Consider the following 16,355-nt stretch of genomic DNA (forward strand, 5'->3'; position numbering starts at 1 on the left):
TGGTGGCTCTATTCTCTCCCCACCAATGGCATGGACTTGTTGAGAGTTTCCATTATTTTCTGTTATTGTTTCTTGCGTGCTATACAGACAAAAATACCATTCAAAGAGAAGAAAATTAGACAGTGCAGAGTGTAATATTACAGTCACAGCTAGGGTGTAGAGAAAGATCAACTTAATGCAAGGTAAGTCCATTTAAAAGTCAAACAGCAGCAGGGAAGAAGCTGTTCTTGAGTCAGTTGGTATGTGACCTCAGACTTTTGTATCTTTTTCCCGACGGAAGAAGGTGGAAAAGAGAATGTCCAGGGTGCGTGTGGTTTTTAATTATGCTGGTTGCTTTGCCAAGGCAGCAGCAAGTAAACACAGAGTCAATGGCTGGGAGGTTGGTTTGCGTGATGACTGGGCTACATTTATGATCTTTTGTAGTTCCTTGGAGTCTTGGGCAGAGCAGGAACCATATCAAGCTTGATACAACTAGAAAGAATGCTTTCTATAGTGCATTTGTAAAAGTTGGTGAGAATCATAGTTGATGAGAATCATAGTTGGCGTGCCAGATTTCCTTAGTCTTCTGAGGACATAGAGGTGTTGGTGAGCTTTCTTAACTATAGTGTCCACATGGGGGGAACTAGGACAGGCTGTTGATGATCTGGACACCTGAAACTTGAAGCTCTTGACTCTTTCCACTTCATCCCCACTGATGTAGACTAAAACATTTTTTCCTTTACACTTCCTGAAGTTGATGACAGCCTCCTTCATTTTGTTGACATTCAGGAAGAGATTATTGTTGCTGCACCAGTTCACCAGATTCTCTATCTCATTCCTGTACTTTGTGTCATCATTGTTTGACATCTGACCCACTACAGTGGTGTCGTCAGCAAACTTGAAAATCGAATTGGAAGGGAATTTGCTCAAACAATCATCAGTGTATAAGTATAGTAGGGATCTGAGAACACAGCCTTGTGACGAACCGTTGTGAACCAGGGACACTCCTTGTCACAATGGATGTCTCGGCGCTCTACACCAACATCCCCCACAACGATGGCATTGCTGCAGCTGCCTCAGTACTCAACGCTGACAACTGTCAGTTTCCAGATGCAATTTAACAACTCATCCACTTTACGCTGGACCACAATGTCAAGGATGGTCACCTCAGCACCTCACTGTACCGCAAGCCCACAACCTCACGATGCTCCACTTCTCCAGCTTCCACCTTAAACACGTTAAAAGAAGCCATCCCCTATGGACAAGCCCTCCATATACACAGGATCTACTCAGATGAGGAAGATTGTGACAGACACTTCCAGATACTGAAAGATGCCCTCATAAGAACAGGATATGGCGCTCGATTCATCAAGCGACAGTTCTGACGTGCCACAGTGAAAAACCCCACTGACCTCCTCAGAAGACAAGCATAGGACATGGTGGACAGAGTACCCTTCATTGTCCAGTACTTCCCCGGAGCGGAGAAGCTACAACATCTTCTCCAGAGTCTTCAACATATCATTGATGAAGACGAACATCTCGCCAGGGCCATCCCCACACACCCACTTCTTGCCTTCAAGCAACTGCACAACCTCAAACAGACCATTGTTCGCAAACTACCCAGCCTTCAGGAGAACAGTGACCACAATACCACACAACCCTGCCACAGCAACCTCCGCAAGACATGCCGGATTATCGACATGGATGACATCATCACACGTGAGAACACCATCCACCAGGTGTATGGCACATACTCTTGCAACTCGGCCAACATTATCTATCTAATATGCTGCAGGAAAGGATGTCCTGAAGCATGGTACACTGGGGAGACCATGCAGACACTATGACAATGGATGAATGAATATCGCTCAACAATCACCAGGCAAGACTGCTCCCTTCCTGATGGTGAACACTTCAGTGGTCATGGGCATTCAGCCTCTGAGCTTCGGGTAAGCATTCTCCAAGGTGGCCTTCACGACACACGACAGCGCAGAGTCGCTGAGCAGAGACTGATAGCCAAGTTCTGCACACGAGGACGGTCTCAACCGGGATCTTGGGTTCATGTCGCACTATCTGTAACCCCCGTGACTTGCCTGGGTTTGCAAAACCTCACTTACTGTACTGTCTGGAGACAATACACAACTCTTTAACCTATGACTAATGCTCTTTCCACTCAAATTGTCTGCATCTTTAAGACTTGAATAGCTGGTTAGTTGTAAAGACTCACATTCTAATCAGTAATCTGTAAACTGTCTGTGCTTTATATGCTCTGTCTGAGGCCAGAACTCTCCATTCATCTGATGAAGGGGCAAACCCCAAAAGCTTGTGAGTTTACTATCAAATAAATTGGTTGGCCTTTAACCTGGTGTTGTCAGACTTCTTACTGTATTCACCCCAGTCCAATGCCGACATTTCCACATCATTATTCCTATTCATCCATAGTTTCGGAACACACAGATTTGCTTCTTTGGCACAGTCTTCTATACACTTACTAATGAAGCAGCGTACTCATTTAGCCTGGTCAGTTTTTAAATACTGATCAGTTCACTGACTCCAAGCAGCCTCATAGGAGAGCATCCGATTCCTCAGACCAAGATGACTTTGATGGATTCTATTGCTTCAGTTTTTGTTTGTAAGCTGGGAGCAGCACAGCTTTGTGGTCTGATTTGCCAGGGCGATAGAGTGGTAGGCATGTTTGATATTTGTGTAGCAGTGTCTAGGATGTTTGAGCCTCTGGTGGAACAGGAGACGTGTTGGAGGTAACTTGGTACTACACTCTTGAGCTTGGTTTGATCGAAGTCCCCAGCTACGATAAACAAGGCTTCAGGATGTTTCACCTTGAGGCTATTTGTAGTGGTGTATAACATGGGACTATCAAGTAAAATTTTGTAAAGCATTTCCTGACACAATAATAGCTTTTGTAAACTCATGACTGTTAAGGATGCCATCAATTATATTTAAGAACATAAGGAATAGGAGGAGGAGTAGGCCATCTAGCCCCTCGAGCCTGCCCCGCCATTCAATAAGATCATGGCTGACCTGAAGTGGCTCAGTTCCACTTTCCTGCTTTCTCCCCATAACCCTTAATCCCCTTGCCTACCAAAAACCTATCTACCCACGTCTTAAATATATTTAGCGAGGTAGCAGAGACTTCCAGAGATTCACCACCCTTTGAATGAAGAAGGTCCTCCTCAGCTCTGTTCTAAACTGCCCCCTCCCCTTATCTTGAGGCTGTGCCCTTTTAAACCTGACATTTTAAAACCAAATGTCAGAATCTCTATTTTACTTGTAAAGGTAGCAATTCATCATTTTAATACCGGATCAATTCTTGAATACTGGTTCTTTTTTGTTATCCTTGTTTTTAAAGATCTTGTTTCAATAATGATGGGGATGGCACCTGGCTGAGATGCAACGTCAAGTTCAATATCCCAGATGGGGTTTCATTACAGCACTATTGACCCAATTTCTGCTTTAAAGGTATTGGAGATTCCGGTGTTGGACTAAGGTAAACACTAATAAATCTGACACCACCAGGTTTAAGTCCAACCGATTTATTTGATAGTAAACTCACAAGCTTTCAAGATCTCTCCCTTCACCTGACATAGTTGTCAGACTTCTTAAAGGTACTTTGCCATTGTTTGTTTTTGTACCCCCTAGCTCGGATTTCTGAATCTCCAGATTCAATTCATCCAGTTCCTAGCTTCTCGTTATTCAGAAAATATTCACCACTTTCTCACCATCCCTTCAAATTATTTGAGTAAAACCACTGCATTATCAGTGCAGTTGGCTGTGGGGGGGGGGGGGGGAATGAGTTTACAGCTACATGTATCCTGCCAATTTGACCATACTTGTTACTCCTCCCATCTACTTACCAACAGGTTTCCTATCCAAGCCAATAGAATACTATAATTCCAAGAGGGTTCATTTTTAATTGAACTTTTTTGTATACGGGATCATGTCAATTCCTCATCGCCCCACACCTTCTCAGAAAATTCAGGGCTAGGACTTGTCCATTACAAATTCTGACTTTGATAACTCATTTGTCCAAATGTTCAGCGGCTCTATACCATACCCTGCCTCACTCCCGATAGATTTAAATCCCACAACTCATCTTAACCTGTCCACCATCTCTTGTTTTGTCTCTCCTAACCTTCTTAAATAATGGAGATATTTTGGCAGTTTTCTTGTTAATTTCCCACACTTGTACTAATCTCAGCTTTTCTCCATGATTTAGTTTACCATAAGTGCCTGATACTTGCAGTAGGGAATGAGTTAATGAACTTTGAACACTCGGGAGAATAAGAAAAATATCCATTAGCATAGATGCAGCTTGTTTTCATATATTTCAGATAAATGTAACTTTGTTTTCGTGTGCTCAGTCTGTAGCTGTCCTTGCTGTTGTACACAAGTTTCAGGTGACCCAGACAGGGAGATAGCAGGTGCTCTTGCTATTGTACACAAGTTTTATGATAAGCCTGCTTAGAAATGTAGTTGACCCAGCTTGTGTCTTTAATTTCATGGCCTTTGGCCTAATATAGTGAAGCCTGCATATCCTAAATATATTTTATATATATATTCATTATATACTGCTTATGTGTCATGTACTAACATATTATACATATACTTATGTCATACAACTTATGAGCATAGATTGTTATACCGGCCTGTTAAGTTTAAGTTTAACTTCTGGGCCTGTACGTTAGCTAAGGGCTAATCACAAGTCAATTGTAGCCTTGCGATAACCATGAAGAAATGCCGAGGCAGCCATGTTCCCATGCTGGAGGACAACCCACAGCCTGGGAACCTGCTGAGAATGAGAAGATGTGTCTATGACTGGTTGGGGGGTGGTATAATTATGTGCTCTTAACTTGTGTTCAGAGAGATACCTGGGGAACCGCTGTTGGGTGACAGGTGTATCTCCCAAAAGCTTTTGAATAAACTGCTGTACTTTGACTCACAATTAGTCTCAGAGGTATCTTTACCTACAACATGCTTCATCCCCATCCTCTGCTACGAAGTTCAACACAAAGTAGCCATTTAGAAAATCTGCTATTTCCTTATTTCCAATTACACCTGGATCAAACTCTTGTTCTTAAAAGGAGAATCACATGTTGATAGCAGTTGTGAAGTTCAGGATCATGTGAATTAGCCCTAAATATGCTAGCCTAATTTCTGATGCATAGCTCTTAGCAATGTAATGTACATATAACATTACTATTGTCTTTTTCTAAATATTTTCAGCTGTCTCAACCCAAGAGATTGTGGACAGCAATTTGTTCAGCGCGTTCAGAACAGCTTATCTGATCCAATTCCCACTTTGGTTTTAACTCATTTCAGTGGCTGGGGATGGGGACTCAGACCAGCCAAAATGAATCAAAAGCAAGAGGAGATCAAAGTGCTATTAGGTCTGCATTACCATTTATGAAATATGTCAAAAGATGCGCAGGTTAGGTGGCCATGCCAAATTGCCCTTAGTGTTAGGGGGCTAGCTAAATGCATGGGGATAACAAGGATTGTGGTCAGTGCAGATTCAATGGGCTGAATGGCCTCCTTCTGCAATGTAGGATGATGATTCTATGTCAAAATGTTCCAGTGATACAGAAGGCAATCAAAAATTGTACTGTTAGAACCAGAGAAAGCATGAATAAAAAGAGAAACCCAGTTTGACAGATTTTATTTAAGATATCAATGTCAATCCTGTGCAAGAAAAAAAACACAAGGTAGCATATACTATGGTAGTTTCTAACACCTCCCCAAAAAAAGTGATGCTCTTCCACAACTCATAAGGAATTATAAAAGAATTGGGTTGGGTTTTTGCAAAGATCTAATTTTTATTAAACGGAGTGCAATCTGCAGATACCAGAAACACTTAAATATTCACTACTGCCACTAAAACAAAATGAAAGCAGAAAGTGTGAGATTTTACTTTGTATTTTGCAATCTGTAACAAAATACAAATTACAATCTGAAACAGTGACTCTAGCTATAACTTCTAAAATTTACTCTTCAACCATCAAGCTCTCCACTTTGAACTGCATCATGGTAACTCTTTCCTTTATCTTGTTTATCTTCAGGATAAAGTTTGATTAGATCATCAATGCGAAGGATTGTAATTGCAGCTTCTGTTGAAAATTTCAGACTCTTTGTTTTGACCATTGTTGGCTCAAATACACCAGCTTGCTTGTTGTCCCTTGGTTTTCCATTTATTAAATCAAGACCAATCCTGTGCAAGAAAAAAAATTACATTTCTTTTGCTTAGTTCAAATGAGACACTAGTCAAGATAATCAGAGTACCAAGGTAAACAAGCAGCCTATTAACTTTTCTTGGAGGCTGGCTATGTAAAATTAAAAAACTAAAATCACACTTCTGTGGATATTCCTTCAGCCTCCAAAGAGGCAAATAGCAAAGCAAATCTGCAACAAAATCACAGAGCCATTAAAGCACAGGAGGCCACGTGTGAGCAGCAACTACCTCGTACCATTTGCAATTTCTCCCCTTAGTCATGCAAAGAACAAAAGTACAGCACAGGAACAGGCCCTTCGGCCCTCCAAACCTGCAGCAATCATGTCTGCCGAAACTAAAACCATATGCACTTACGGAGTCTATATCCTTCCATTCTCATCCTATTCATGCATTCATCTAGTTGCCCCTTAAATGTTGCTATTTCACTTGCTCCCACCCCCTGGCACTGCATTCCAGACATTCACCACCCTGTGTGTAAAAAAAATTTGCCTCGCCTCTAAACTTTTCCTCATGCACCCTAAACCTATGTCCTTAGCACTTGACATTTCTACTCTGGGAAAGAACATCTGACTATCCATTCTGTCCATGCTACTCTATGTTGTAAACCTCTATCAGGTCACCTCTCAACATCCATTATTCCAAGTTTATCCAACCTCTCCTCACAGCTAATATCCTCCAGACCAGGCAACATCCTGGTCCTCTTCTGTATCTTCTCCAAAGCATCTACATCCTTTTGGTAGTGTGGCAACCAGAATTGTACACAATATTCTAAATTAGGCCTAATAGCTGTACAGCTGCAGCACAACCTGCCAATTTTTATACTCAATGCCTCAACCGATGAAGGCAAGCATGTTGTATGCCTTCTTAACTATCTTATCCACCCACGTTGCCAGTTTCAGTGATCAGTGGACATCTTTCTGCTTGTCAATACTACTAAGGGTTCTGCCATTTACTGTGTAATTCCTACACGCATTGGACCTTCCAAAATGCATTATCTCAGGCTTGTCCAGCTTAAACTCCATCTGCCATTTCTCCACCCAAGTCTCTAACCGGTCTAAATAGAGTCATCGAGGTTAACAGCATGGAAACGGGCCCTTCAGCCCAACTTGTCCATGCCACCTTTTTTTAAAGCCCCAAGCTATTCCCAATTGCCCACATTTGGCCCATATCCTTGTTCATCATGTCCCTTTTTTTTTTTAAAATCCCGAAGCTAATCCCAATTGCTCACATTTGTCCCACATCCCTCTATACAAAGAACAAAAACAGCCCAGGAAACAGGCCCTTCAGCCCAAGCCCACGCCGCCATCTCAACACCACCAGTCCCCCTCTCTACTCATGACCCCTACCTAATGTTTTATGGCCATCCAGATTGAGGGAAACTGATTTAGGGACAATTTATTCCTGCCAATCAGCCTAACAGCACATCTTTGGGGCGTGGGAGGAAACCGGAGCACCCGGAGAAAACCCACGCAAGCACGGGGAGAATGCGCAAACTCCCACAGACACCGGCCCAAATCCATGTGTCTGCACAGCAATCAGCGATAGTCACTGAGCTGTCGTCTTGCCCAGTATCTTGTCCAGTTTAGGCACACACTAACGACATGAAGCACTAGGCCAATCTCGAACAACCAAGAGCAGCCCCAGTACGACCCATCACGTGTATGCCCCTCGTTGGACACGAGGTGGACCGACTTAAAACCTGTGAAAAGAGAAAAAACATTATTATCATACTATACCCATTTACATTACCAGGGACACCCCACCTCTGGCAACTTGTTCCAGACACTCACTTCTGTGAAAAAAATTGCCCCTCTGGGCATTTTTATATCTCTCCCCTTAAACCTATGCCCTCTAGTTTTAGTCTCCCATACCTTTGGGAAAAGATATTGATTATCTAGCTGATCTATACCCCTCATTATTGTATAGACCTCTAAGATCACCCCTCAGCCTTCTACACTCCAGAGAAAAAAAGTCCTAGTCTATCCAGCCTCTCCTTATAACTCAAACCATCAAGTCCTGGTTGCATCCTAAGTACATCCTTTCTGCACTCTTTCCAGTTTAATAATATCCTTTCTATTATAATTCTATAACTTTACTTGGCAAACAGTGGCCTTACCAATGTCTTATACAACTTCAACAAGACATCCTAACTCCTGTATTCAATGTTCTGACCAATGAAACCAAGCATGCTGAATGCTTTCTTCACCGCTCTGTCCACCTTGACTCCACTTTCAAGGAGCTATGTACCCCTAGATCTTTGTTCTGTAACTCTCCCCAGTGCCCTACCATTAACTGAGTAAGTTGTGCCCTGGTTCAATCTACCAAAATGCATTACCTCGCATTTGTCTAAATTAAACTCCATCTGTCATTCGTCAGCCCACTGACCCAATTGATCAAGATCCCGTTGCAATCGGAGATAACTTTCTTCACTGTCCACTATGCCACCAATCTTGGTGTCATCTGCAAACTTACTAACTATGCCTCCTATACTCTCATCCAAATCATTAATAGAAATGACAAATAATAGTGGACCCAGCATCAATACCTGAGGCTGATCACAGGCTTCCAGTTTGAAAAACAACCCTCTACAACCACCCTGTGTCTTGTCACCAAGCCAATTTTGTATCCATTTAGCTACCTCACCCTGGATCCCATGAGATTTAATCTTATGCAACAACCTACGATACAGTACCTTGTCAAAGGCCTTGCTAACGTCCATGTAGACAACATCAACTGCACTGCCCTCATTTACCTTCTTGGTTACCCGTTCAAAAAAACTCAGCCATGCTGACTGTCCCTAGACTGTCCTTGCATCTCTAAATGCCTACGGATCCTGTCTCTCAAAATACCTTCCAATGTGAGGCATTTCCCTGCAGCCCCTTTTAAGCAAAGGCACAACATTTGTCACCCTCGAATCTTCAAGCACCTCACCTGTAATTATCGATGATTCAAATATCTCTGCTAAGGGACCTGCAAATTCCTCCCTAACCTCCCACAACGTCCTGGGTACACTTCATGAGATCCTAGGGATTTATCTACCTTGATATGCGTTAAGACTTCCACTACCACCTTCTCAGTAATGTGCACACTCCTCAAGACATCAACATTTATTTCCCCAAGTTCCCTAACATCCATGCTTTTCTCAACAGTAAATACAGTTGAGAAATATTCATTTAGGATTCCATCAATCTCTTGTGGATCTGCACATAGGTGACCTTGTTGATCCTTAAGAGGCCCTACTACCTCCCTTGCTACTCTTTTGCCCTTTATGTATTTGTAGAAGCTCTCTGGATTCTCCTTTGCCTTATCTGCAAAAACCACCTTGTGCCCTCTCTCTGTCCTCCTGATTTCTCTCTTTACTCCTACAGCCGCTATATTTTTCCAAGGGATTTGTTTGATCCCAGCTGCCTATGCATGTCAAGTGCCTCCTTCTTCTTCCTGACCAGGGTCTCAATATCCCAAGTCATCAAGGGTTCCCTACTTCTGCCAGCCTTGCCGTTCATATCTCGCTCCAGCCAAGGCTACAATCAAATCCGGGCTCCTGGTGTGGTGAGGCAGCAATGCTAACCACTGTGCTGCCCTAACCATTTGCTGAATGAAAAAATTTGTCTTCATGCCACCATTGTCTCTTTTGCAAATTACCTTTCCTTCTCAATTTCTTTCACCAATATGAATAGTTTTTTCCTATCTCATTGGATCCAGATCTCATGATTTTGAATATCCCTCAAGCTGAAGCTCATCATCCCTGGGATCACTCTTTTCTGCACTCTTTCACATATTTCCCAAAGCCAGAACCATCCAGATCTCACTCTCATTTGGTGTCTTTAAGACAGAGATAGATAGGTTCTTAATTAATAAGGGGATCAGGAGTTATGGGGAAAAGGCAGAATGGGGATGATAAAAAAAAAATCAGCCATGATTGAATAGCGGCAGCAGACTCAATATCCTGAAAATTAGACTTTAAATATTCCAAGACAGTACTCTTCCCTCCCTTCCCCCCCACATACTTGTATCTACTCCAACATTTCTATTAACATTCTGAAAATTTTACATTTGGTGATTCACCATTAGTTTCTTAAATTCTTTGAAGCAAAACATTATTTCCCCACCACTGTGAATACACCACACAAGGACAGATATTCCCCATCTATGGCACAGGAACAAGCCCTTTGGCCTGCCAAGCCTGCACCGGTCACGATGCCTGCCTAAACTAAAACCGTATGCACTTACGGAGTCTGTATCACCAAAACCCAACTGAGGATTTTAAGAAAAAGTGACACTGAACTGTCACTTTATGGATGAATAGATGATTTTCCTCCGTGCTGAAACTGTGGATAATAGTCTGTAACAAATAAATGTACTTACCATTTGAGATTCTTGCGTTCAGGATTTACCTGGGCTTCATTGTGGAATGCACGGAGCTTAGCAACTAGGTCTGTAGAATCCTGAGCTGCATTTACTGCCAGAGTCTTTGGAATAACCAACAAGGCTCGAGCAAATTCAGCAATTGCAAGCTGCTCACGTGATCCCTAAAAAGCAAATAAAAAATTCACTACATTTAAGCACTCTTCACAAAAACTTCCTTCCAATATTACAACTAAATAGACACAATAAATCAGTTATGACCTAATTAATTGCACAAGGCAAACATAAGAAATAGGAGCAGGAGTAGGCCATCTAGCCCTTCGAGCCTGCCCCACCATTCAATAAGATCATGACTGACCTGAAGTGGATCACTTCCACTTTCTCCCCATAACCCTTAATTCCCTTGTCTATCAAAAACCTATCTACCTGTGACTTAAATATATTTAGCGAGGTAGCCTCCACCACTTCAACAGGCAGCAAATTCCAGAGATTCACCACTGAGTGAAGAAGTTCCTCCTCATCTCCGATCTAAACTGTCCCCCCTTATCTTGAGGCTGTGATCTCTAGTCCTGCTATCCTTTCTAAGCGGGAAGAATCTCTCTACCTCTACCCTATCCATCCCCTTCATTATCTTATAAGTCTCTATAAGAAAGGCAAAGTGGATTCTTTTAACCCAGTATCCCGAGGAAGTGCTTTCCGGGATAAAATGAGAATACCCATACTGCAGCTTCCCCTTCCATATCATTCTTTTGATTCCCACCACATTGAGCAATGATTAATTTCTTCCTACAACATATTTGGTAGTCATTGTCTTTTGCTAGGACAATTAAAGGTTGTATTTTCAAAGCTAATACAGGAAACGTCAACACCCTCACGGAGTTCAAACTACCATGGATGTTAACATTTGGTCAAAAAAAGGTTACAGTTCTAGGGCTTCAATTTGCACCAAGGATACAATCAAAACACAGCTTAAATAAGCAATTTAAATGATCAGGAAGGAATTTCATACCTTGCCCCCCCAGCAGAAATATCCAAATAGATGCAGAGAACAAAGTTACAGCACAGGAATAGGCCCTTCAGCCCTCCAAGCCTGCACTGACCATGCTGTTCGACTTAACTAAAGCCCACTATTCATGTATTTGTCAAAACGCCCCTTAAAAGTACTACCGTATCCGCTTCCACTATACCCCCAGCAACGAGTTTCAGGCACCCACTACTCTGTAAAAAATCTGCCTTGTATGTCTTCTTTCAACCTTGCTCCTTGCACCTTAAGCCTATGCCCCCCTAGTAATTGACTCTTTCACCCTAGGAAAAAGCTTCTGACTACTCACTCTGTCCATGCCTCTCAATCTTAGAGACTTCCAACAGGACTCCCTAGTGTGAACAAACTAAGTTTCTCCAACCTCTCCTCATAGCTAATGCTCTCCATACCAGGCAACATCCTGGTAAATATTTTCTGTATCCTCTCCAAAGCCTCGACATCCTTCTGCTAGTGTGGCAACCAGAATAGAACAATATATTCCAAGTGCGGCCTAACTAAGGTTCCATAAAGTTGCAACATGACTTGCCAATTTTTAAACTCAATACCCCGGCTGATGAAGGCAAGCATATGCCTTCTTGACTATCTTCTCCACCTGCATTGCCATTTTGTGACCTCTGTATCTGTACACCCAGGTCCTTTGCCTATCAAAACTCTTAAGGGTTCTGCCATTTACTGTATATTTCCTATCTGTACTCATACCAAACTAGTTGCGTAGTTCTCCAAGTAGATGGAGAGTGCAGCTTCAACAGCACCACCACCTGGTACGATCGACTTGGATTCCAGAACTCTCTTCACCACACTGAGTGCATCATGAAGAGAACGCTCCATCTCGTCACACATGAAATCATTTGCTCCACGCAGGATGATGGAAGCAGAAGTGCGAGCCTTTGTGCTTAAAAAAAAAGTGAAAATGCCATATCAAAATAGTAGTATACATATAGCTGTACAAACATGCACTTTAACTCATTTTAACCCTGCAACAATCAAGCTCAATGACAGGTAGAAGTTGTAATTTCCTATACTGCTTACATTTGAAAATTTAGCTTTACAATAATAAATTGATTTGCATTTGTATGCAATTTAAATGTCGAAAGATAATTCACAGGAAAGTTGACACTGAATTACAAAAGGTGAGCAAAAGCTTGGTTAAAGAACGAAGGAGAAAGACGGATAGGGACTTGAAGAGAACTAACGTGCAGTTGAAGACAGGTGCCAATGATAGAAACTGGAGTGCACAAGGCATCATATTTGGAATGGTTAAAGCAGGATGGCATTTCAGATATGGGGAAAAGCAAGACCATGCAAGGATTTGAACACAGGAAAACAATTGTAAAATTGGAAGCAAATGTAGGTCAGTGATAGTTGAGTAGGATACAGCACATGTTTGGAAAAGGATTTTTAAAAAAATCTTAAGTTACTTAATATCACAGCTCAAGAATTTTTTAATTTTGTTCAAGCAGACTTTGCCAGTTGAATAGCAAAATGAGGAAACACATTTAAAACCCGTCCTAATGTTTTCACTTTGCAGCTGCAAGGCAAGTTTGTGAAATGAGTTTTCACAACCTCAATCCAGATCCCAATGAGTCCAATTTTAGCACAGACAATGGTGAAGAAATGATCAGTTACCAGCTTCAAAAAGGCCACAAAGATACGTAGAGTAAAAAAAATCAAACTGATGAAGCTCCAGGAATAAGGAAGCTTTATTCTGCAATTAGATTATAGAATGCTGAAAGGGGATGCTTCATTCACCTGCACCTCCATGCCTCACTGAAGCAGCAAAAAAATCCAAGACATTTGACTTTTACGCTTGTGCAAGAAATATGACAAACAAAAATGAATTCCTTCCTTCTGTTGGACGCATGTATCAGAGCGCACTTCCTTAATAACAGCACCCTCAATGTCAACTGCTCAAATGGTCATTTTTTAACATCTACATACTAGACTTTGCTGTAGGACATTGCAATTAATCTTGATTTCAGCTTGCTCAACATTAATTCAGGTGCAATTTCCAGCAAGGATCAACGATCAGCAGGAACTTGGATTTCTGATGCATCAAGGTGACAATAATGTCCCAAAAATGACAACTGAGAAGTTGGGCGAAAAAAAACATGGTGCTGTAACCTTCCCAGTTTCACAGGGCATGCTTGCTCATAAATAACTGACAGCGATCAAGGTCAGATGGTCTAATTACAAACTTGATGTCCAAAACACAGACCCATTAAATTTAAAAAAGTGACCACTGAAGTCAGAATTTTACAGCACCGAAAGAGGCTCTTTGGCCCATCAAATCCACACCAGCCAAATACCTTTCTATTCGAATCCCATTTTCCAGCACTTGGCCTGTAGAGTTTTACGCTACAGCATTTCAAGTGCCCCGGTCTGATGACAAGAGCTTGTGGTGTAAACAGACTTCCGACACTTTGTGGTTAAGACAAAGTTGCTTGAGGAAAAGATACAAAGCTCATACATTTTGGACACATGATCCAAAAAGGAAGCAATGCAAGGCATTGGAAAACTTGCACAAGATAGACCCAAGATGGCATAGATGGATAATATCAGAATATGAGCTGGCTCCAGTATGGGATGTGCAATGAGAGCAGTGGGGAATAGAAACAGTGGAGAAAGTTTGATTATGTTGTGACCAAATCTCTTTCTTCCAACCTCATTCTGAAAGACTTAGTCATTGGTCAACAAAAAGTGCTCCAAATAAGTTTAAGCAATACATTTTGGGAGAAAACATGAGAAGTGGCAATATAAACTAAAGGATTAGTTCTAAAGGATCAGAGAGACTGGTGGTTAAATGTGCATAAATTGATGAAGGTGGCAGAGGTTGTGAAAGCAGTTAATAAGGGTCATGGGACCTAGGACTTTACAGCTAACCCCTATAAAACACTAGTCTGTACTTGAGTGGAGTGGAATAGTGTTGAATTCTGGGCACCACATTTTACAAAGGATCTGAAGATATTAGAGAGGATGCGACAAAGACTTACAAAATAGATCCTAGATAAGCGGATAGAGGAAGTTCTTGCTAGATAAGCTTGAGAGATTTGACGGCAGTGTTTAGCGTTATGAGGGATCTGGACAGAGCAGATAGGCAGAAACTGTTCTCATTGACAGGAGGAGAAAGGGCTAGAGGACACAAAATACTAAAGGCAACATGATGAAAAAACAATTTATGCAGAAGGCTCTGGAATGCACAGCCTGAGAGTATAGTGGAGACAAATTCAATCATGGTTTTCCAAAGGGATAATTAACTAAAAAGAGAATAGGTCTACAAGAAAAGGCAGGCAATTGGGACTAGCTTCATTGCTCTTGCAGAAAGCTGACATGGACATGGTGTGCTGAATGGCCTCTTTCTGTGCTGTACAAATCCTATGAAGTAAATCAAGAACAAAACTAGCATTCATCAGGTTGTTGTAACAAATCTGATCTGCACTGCTCCAGTTAAGTGGCAATACAGTGGCAAAATCAAGATCATAGAATCCACAGAATCCCTAGAGTGCAGAAGGCCGCCATTCAGCCCATCAAGACGGCACCAACAACAATTCCACCCATGCCCTTTTCCCATAACATCTCATATGTACCCCATTAATTCTCCTGACAGTAGGGTCAATCTATCATGGCCAATCAACCGTAACCACATCTTTGGACTGTGGGAGGAAACTGGAGCACCTGGAGGAAACCCATGCAGACACAGGGAGAATGTGCAAACTCCACACAGTCACCCAAGGCTGGAATTGAACCCAGGTCCCTGGCACTGAAAGGCAGTGCTGCCCTATTTAAGCATAAGATTAATTCAAGTGGCACATCACTGCTACTCTGCATCAACCGATTGTACGATGGATACAAGTCAAAGATTTCTGTATAGTCCATGCTCTCACTATCAAACACATTTTTCAGTTCTGCATGACTGACTATTCTCTATCCCACGCATATAACGGCTCATGGAGTTGGGGGTAGGGTGTTAGCGTGGATAGAGGATTGGTTGTCAAATAGGAGGCAGAGAGTGGGGGTCAATGGGTGCTATTCGGATTGGCGGTTGGTGACTAGTGGGGTGCCCCAGGGGTCGGTGCTGGGGCCTCAGCTATTTACCATTTATATAGATGATCTGGAGGAGGGAACCGAGTGCAGGGTGTTGAAATTTGCTGATGACACCAAGATTGGGGGAAAGGCAAATTGTGCGGAGGGTGTGGAGAGTCTGCAGAAGGATCTAGATAGGCTGGGCGAATGGGCCAGGAAATGGCAAATGGAATTTAATGTTGGCAAGTGTGAGGTGGTCCACTTTGGTAGGAAGAATGGTAGGAAGGACTATTACTTACGTGGCGAAAAACTGCAGCAGGCGACGGTGCAGAGGGACCTCGGGGTCCTTGTGCATGAGTCGCAAAAACCCAGCTTGCAGGTGCAGCAGGTGGTCAGGAAGGCGAATGGGATGCTGGCCTTCATAGCGAGGGGGATTGAATATAAAAGTAGGGAGGTCTTGCTGCAGCTGTATAGGGCATTGGTGAGGCCGCAGCTGGAGTACTGTGTGCAGTTTTGGGCGCTGCATCTGCGCAAGGATATTTTGGCCCTGGAGGGAGTGCAGAGGAGGTTTACTAGGATGATACCGGAGTTGAGGGGATTGAGCTATGAGGAGAGGCTGAATAAACTAGGCTTGTACTCGTTAGAGTTTAGAAGAATGAGGAGAGATCTCATTGAGACGTATAAGATGATGAATGGGATGGATAG

The 16,355-nt window shown here is 42.4% G+C and overlaps 1 protein-coding gene across 1 annotated transcript in view; it reads right to left on the reverse strand.

Moving 5' to 3' along the window:
* Nucleotides 1-5,637: 5,637 nt before the first annotated feature.
* tcp1 (t-complex 1) overlaps nucleotides 5,638-16,355 on the reverse strand; it is a 51,876-nt gene continuing 41,158 nt past the window's right edge. Inside the window, exons 10-12 of the mRNA XM_080200316.1 lie at nucleotides 12,330-12,522; nucleotides 10,589-10,752; nucleotides 5,638-6,202 (exon numbers count right to left, since the gene is read on the reverse strand). Of these exons, the coding sequence (XP_080056442.1) occupies nucleotides 5,986-6,202; nucleotides 10,589-10,752; nucleotides 12,330-12,522 (574 nt within the window). The 3' untranslated portion in view covers nucleotides 5,638-5,985. The remainder of the gene's footprint in view (nucleotides 6,203-10,588; nucleotides 10,753-12,329; nucleotides 12,523-16,355) is intronic.

This window comes from Carcharhinus amblyrhynchos, chromosome 12 (assembly GCF_965287045.1).
Source record: "Carcharhinus amblyrhynchos chromosome 12, sCarAmb.v2.hapA, whole genome shotgun sequence".
In the NCBI taxonomy this organism is placed as follows: domain Eukaryota; kingdom Metazoa; phylum Chordata; class Chondrichthyes; order Carcharhiniformes; family Carcharhinidae; genus Carcharhinus; species Carcharhinus amblyrhynchos.